Here is a 5,918-nt window from a genome sequence, read left to right on the forward strand (position 1 = left end):
CGTCAGTCCTTTGTGCCGTTTGACATGAGAATGTATAACGAGGCACACAAAAGGCAGCAACTTGGTAGCATTACGATGTTGCGTGACTATTGTAACATCCAATCTGTTTGACACCTATAACGTTACCTGTGGTCTGAGCTGATGTCAGAACTATAGGCCTACCGTGCTGCTCTTTTCTTTTACGTTCTGCATCAGGCAGGAGGATTGTATAGAGCAGGGGTCTTCAACGTTTTTCAGCCCAAGGACCCCTTAGCTGAGAGAGAGATGAAGCAGGGACCCCCCCCCACTACACAATTGTGTTGCACTGCAGATTAAACCTTTTCATGGATTTCATAGATAGCTTCATAGACTTGTTTGACAGTACTGTCATCAGTGTTGTGTAAAATGTTTTTTTGGTTTTTTGACATTAATATGCTGGATTCATGTTAATTTGGTGTATGTGTATGTGTGTGTGTGTGTGTGTGTGTGTGTGTGTGTGTGTGTGTGTGTGTGTGTGTGTGTGTGTGTGTGTGTGTGTGTGTGTGTGTGTGTGTGACGTATAGTAGAATTTGAGAAATGGACATTGTGAGAACGATTTTCCTGGTTCCTCACAAGAGAAATGGTTTTTATGGTTACAAAAATAGTTTTGGATTTGTTTATGACTAGGAAAACATTGGGGTTGGGATAAGGATTAGACATTTAGAGGTCAGGTTTAAAAGTTGGGGTTGAAGTTGCAGTATGTCTGATTTATACATGGGTTTCTAAACATAGCAGATCTACAAGCTCACAATGCATCGCAACACTTTGTGAGCTTGTAGATCTATTTTTGGCTTTAGGGTTAGAGTTAAAAATTACATTTTTTTTTTATGGCATTCATAAAACTGTGTGTCTCTGAGGCACTGTTAAATCACATGACGATAACATGTGACGCTTTCCTCCTCCAGTACAATGACCTGATGAAGAAGAAGAGGATAGTGGAGAATGACAAGTCAAAGATCCTTCAGACCATTGAGGAGTTGGATCAGAAGAAGAATGTGGCTCTCAATGTTGCCTGGCAGAAGGTGTGTCTTCATATGTCTCTCAATTAATAGATTGATTAATGTAATATATCGGTGCTGTCGGGTGGAAACCTTGTATGTATGGTTACTTTTAGGAAATGGAAAAAAAAACTTGTGTTCAACCTATTAATTTAAGAAAAATACATAAATCCCACTACCTGCTCTCTGCAGGACATAAAAGGGTCTCTTCTCGACAGCGACGATATATTTATTCATTATCTCGCTTTCTTGAAAAGCTAAAGAGTATGTTTTGCTTATTTTTCTGCACAAAATATTTAGTGGGTACTGGGTCACAGGTGGATCACAACATTAAGGAATCCTTGGTGTAAAAAGACAAATAATGCCACCCTGTTGGTAAGGATGGCATGTACAGCTAAGACTTCATCTAATTGTCATATTTCCCTTTAGGTGAACAAGGACTTTGGCTCAATCTTCTCCACTCTGCTACCAGGGGCCAACGCCCGCCTGGCTCCTCCCCAGGGTTGTGGTGTCTTGGACGGTCTTGAGTTCAAGGTGGCCCTGGGTGACACGTGGAAGGAGAATCTCTCTGAGCTCAGTGGTGGACAGAGGTCAGTGAACACAAACCTACTGTATGTTAACCCATTCAATCCGCGAACGCACCTGTGTCATTTTAGCTATAGCCATTATTTTATACTTTGGCTATTCAAAGATAGCAGATATACAAGCTCATAGCGTGCCGCGCTATGAGCTTGTAGATTTGCAAAATCATGAAAATGTGTGCAAATCTTTGAATATACATATATTTTTCAAGCGAACATTTGTAACTCAAATCTTTGCTTCTGGGGGTCCCTGGAACAAAATATTTTGAGATGGGGGTCGGCGGCCAAATACACATCATTTTGGGGGTCCTTGACATGAATAAGTTTGAGAACCACTGATATTATAGTAACATACGATTTTCAGAAAACTGTTTTAGAAATGTAGGAGACATTTGTAGATGCGTTCCCGTATTGAATGGGTTAATTGATTAGTAATATTTTCTATACTATTCTTTTTTTGTTTGTTTTTATTAGGCATTTTATTTCTTCATATACTACTTTATTTATTAAGTTATTTTAGTTTGGTCATAACGGCATTGATGATTAATGACTTGCTAGCCTAGCACAGCATTTAAAGTAATTGGCTGCTATTTAATGAACATCAGTGGAGAACCTTGTTTTAAAAGAACGGTGTGGGTCAGGGTAGTGGAGCAGGGGAAAACTATCGGCCATGTTGGGGGGGAGAGGGAAGCCAGGTGGGGAGATCAATCTTTGTCACTGCACCTACTCTTATGGGCTGTCAGCGAGGAATGTTGAACGGGGGGGAGTACGACAGACATGTCTTCCCATTGGGGATTCTTCACTGGTAGGTGAGCCAGTACGGTAGAACAGCGATGGCAAGCAGCGGGAGAAATACATTTTCATAACGACTATATTGGGAGAAAAAAGGGGTAAAAATAATTAGGGTGAGAAAGAATGGTGTAACTTTATAGCTTGTGTGTGTGTGTTTGTGTTTGTGTTTCAGGTCCTTAGTGGCCCTGTCTCTGATCCTGGCCATGCTGTTGTTTAAGCCGGCTCCCATCTACATCCTAGATGAGGTGGATGCAGCCCTGGATCTCTCCCACACACAGAACATTGGACAGATGCTGCGCACACATTTCAGGCACTCCCAGGTATGTAAATGCATAGTAGCACATACGCACAGACAAACATTACTGTGCTAAAATGTTCTGAAGATACTTGGAATAAAGCATAAATATTAGGACCACACTTGAATTTGTCTTTTTGATGAAAAATGTGTGGAGCTTACTGAATATGGAGTTAATACTGTCAAATATAAAAACTGTGGGAGTATACAGATTAAGCATGGTTTTCAAGCTGTTACGAAACGACCAAAGTATTCTTAATTAATTGTGTTTATACCTTTTTCTTATAGAATGAACGATTTGTATAATGCTTTTTCTTATTGCAACGTGTAACACACGTACAAGTTGTTGTCCCATCACTTGTATACTTTAAGCATAAGGCCCACCACGGCTGCAACTATTGGCTATATTCTTAGTGATTATTCTATCGATATATTTGATTAATTGAGAAGCAGGTTTTTTTATCTTCCATAAATCAACGGCAAAAGATTTATTTTTATTTTTTATAATCGACCAAAATTATTTTATACTTAGTTGTACAACAGTGTTGCAGAAGAATAGCAAAAATATCCAATAAGTTAATCTACAAGCTCACAAGCTTGTAGATTGACTTATTTTCACTTGAACCGTGAATTATTTTAGTAGTATTAACTGTTGCACCCCTAAATGTGTGTGTGTATATACGTCTCCCTCCAGTTTGTGGTGGTGTCACTGAAGGATGGCATGTTCACCAACGCCAACGTTCTGTTCAAGACCAAGTTTGTTGACGGCATGTCAACAGTGTCGAGAACAGCCCTCAGCCAGAGCGACGCCGGCCTTGCTCAGAAAGGCCAGGACAAGGCTCGTTCTAAAGACAAGAGGAACAAGCAACTCATTGGAGTGATGTAGAGAAATGTTTAAGGAATATATTGGGATTGTAATGGCGCAATTGTATTATATTCGTCTTTTTATGTTGTTCCTTGTTACTGTTTTTAACTTCAAGCTATTTTACAGTCTGTGACAACTAGTGTCATTTCAAATGTAAATTTCTATACAGTTATTTGTACTATTTTATCTTGCGTGTCTTTTTGTCTTTCACTCTTTATTTCAGCCTAATAAAGAACCTACATATATACTGTATTGGTGTATATTTTAAACTACATGTCTGGATTGGACTACTGTTCATTGAGGAATGTGAATATTATCATTGAAGATCTTGCGTTTGTGCCTGTCTTTGTGCACTCTGTGTGTGGCATTAAGCCTGATTTATACTTTGTCATACAACGGTGGTGCATGCTGAAGACGGCCCATCTACAAGCTCAATGGGACACAAACCTTTACCTTGTTTTATTGACCTACCGATCAACTCTGTACGGTTATAGTTTTAACCAATGCATCATGTACTGTAATGCTATTCTAACAATATGTTTTAATATCACCATTTATTGCTCATGTACAGTTATGACATTCAAATAATTAAGCTAAAACCTTCATATCAGGGATCCTAGGACAGAATCATTTACAATGGGGTTCCATGGGCCAATTGAATTCGGTTTGGGGGTCCACTGTCCATGACATGATGAAGAATGAAAACCTCTAGAGGATGTTTACAAAATGCTCATTGGTCAGGATTTCATCTTCTGGGGGGCTCTCATTGAGGTTGAGGGGGGCTCTATGCTTTAAATGAACTGCCGTTTGGAACATGATAGGACTAACAATCCTGATTGTTCCAACACCTTTTCTACCTTTAAGTCAAGTGTGTGTGTGTATATATATATATATATATAGGTCTGAAGTGGGTCATAATAATCAAAATCTACAAAGTAAATGGTAACTAAAGTTTTCAAATAATTATAGTAGAGTAAAAGTACAATATTTGCCCCTGAGATGTAGTGGAGTAAAAGTATTGAAAATTGGAAATACTCGAGTAAAGTAAAAAATATGCCAAAATTGTACTCAAGTACAGTACTTGAGTAAATGTACTTAGTTACTTTACACCATTGCCCATTCCCAAATTAACCAGGGTTTAATTACTGCTAAAGCAGAGGGTAATGTGTGCGACACTGCCACCTCCTGTCCATAATTATTTACTACAATAATGAACTACCTAATTCCAATCTGGATAAGCCAAAAATCTGATTTGGGCTGCCAGTTTGAACATAGCACATACAGTAGGCCAGGTGGAAGGGAGAAGACTGTGGCCACATGTGTCATCCTCTCCCTTGCCCGCAAGCAGCTTCAATTACCACCATTTAGAAAAGAAAAATATACCTAAAACTATTTAATCAGGCATTTAAAATGGAGGATGGGAGCCTCATTTCTGTACGTTATAATTTCACCAGACAGACTTCTATCTCTCTATATATCTATTTCACAACATATTTAACCATTAGCAACTTGGCCTAAAATAGATCATATCATTCGGTATTATTTGGACCATAGATTCAGTGAATATAGTCCCACTCCACTCTGTAAAATGTTTCATTGCCTTTTTGAAAGAACATTTAAATTCAGAAGAGTAACCCACACTACTACAAGTACTTCAACAATTAACAATTAACCAGCCTGCCAAATAACCCAGGAACTGCTGAAGATCAGTAAGTTAAAATGGATCATTTTTTAAATTTCTTATAATTATTTGTAGGCATTTTTGTTTTGCAATATTTTGATTCAAACCATATTCAAATATGGTCTATTCCTGAGCCACCACGCACCCTGGTCTATGACTATTTGATAACATTCTGTCTCTTTCTGCTATTGTAAATGTCTGGCCATGTTAGATTTTAGCTCATTTCATTATACTGTAGTTTATGAATTATCTTTCTAATATATTCCCCATGTCTGTTCATGCTTGTGACCAAAAATGTTTGCTTCTCAACAAGAATATAGATTTGAACAATGATGAGCCAATTTCAAGGAGTACTCATTGATCCCAGGTCAGATTAAAATGTTTAGATGGTATTCCCACAAGCCTGGTCCCTGCTAAGCATGGTCAAACAGGGATGACTAGAGCATGGTCCTTGTCATTCTGTTTTATCCAAAACAATTCAGTAGTTGCTTTTTTGCACTCTGTCAGACACATTTTATGCTGGAGTATACCTATGTTGAATTCTGAGTTGTTTTTAGTTGGCAAAGGCTTTGAACAACACAACCCTCTTCAATAAAACCATTACCTGTGGGATAAGGCCTCCTCTATCGACATCTAGTGCAACTGACAGTGTTCTCAAATGGAGGCCACCAAAATAATGAAGAATGGG

General features: G+C 38.4%; 1 protein-coding gene across 1 annotated transcript; it reads left to right on the top strand.

Moving 5' to 3' along the window:
- Positions 1 to 928: 928 nt before the first annotated feature.
- Positions 929 to 3,794, top strand: LOC308105460 (structural maintenance of chromosomes protein 2-like). Its single transcript, XM_080456189.1, has 4 exons — positions 929 to 1,040; positions 1,446 to 1,606; positions 2,562 to 2,709; positions 3,379 to 3,794. Exons 1-4 carry the CDS (start codon positions 936 to 938, stop codon positions 3,568 to 3,570), a joined length of 606 nt encoding a protein of 201 aa, XP_080312315.1. The 5' UTR covers positions 929 to 935; the 3' UTR covers positions 3,571 to 3,794.
- Positions 3,795 to 5,918: the final 2,124 nt, after the last annotated feature.

Source organism: Gymnoscopelus braueri, assembly GCF_963280865.1.
Source record: "Gymnoscopelus braueri genome assembly, chromosome: 2".
Lineage (NCBI taxonomy): Eukaryota > Metazoa > Chordata > Actinopteri > Myctophiformes > Myctophidae > Gymnoscopelus > Gymnoscopelus braueri.

Bases quoted from the DNA above. Each gene is read 5' to 3' on its own strand.
- LOC308105460 (XM_080456189.1), top strand. From the start codon at position 936: ATGAAGAAGAAGAGGATAGTGGAGAATGACAAGTCAAAGATCCTTCAG. The intron at 1,041-1,445 runs GTGTGTCTTCAT...ATTTCCCTTTAG, and splicing joins TCAATGTTGCCTGGCAGAAG to GTGAACAAGGACTTTGGCTC. The intron at 2,710-3,378 runs GTATGTAAATGC...GTCTCCCTCCAG, and splicing joins CACATTTCAGGCACTCCCAG to TTTGTGGTGGTGTCACTGAA.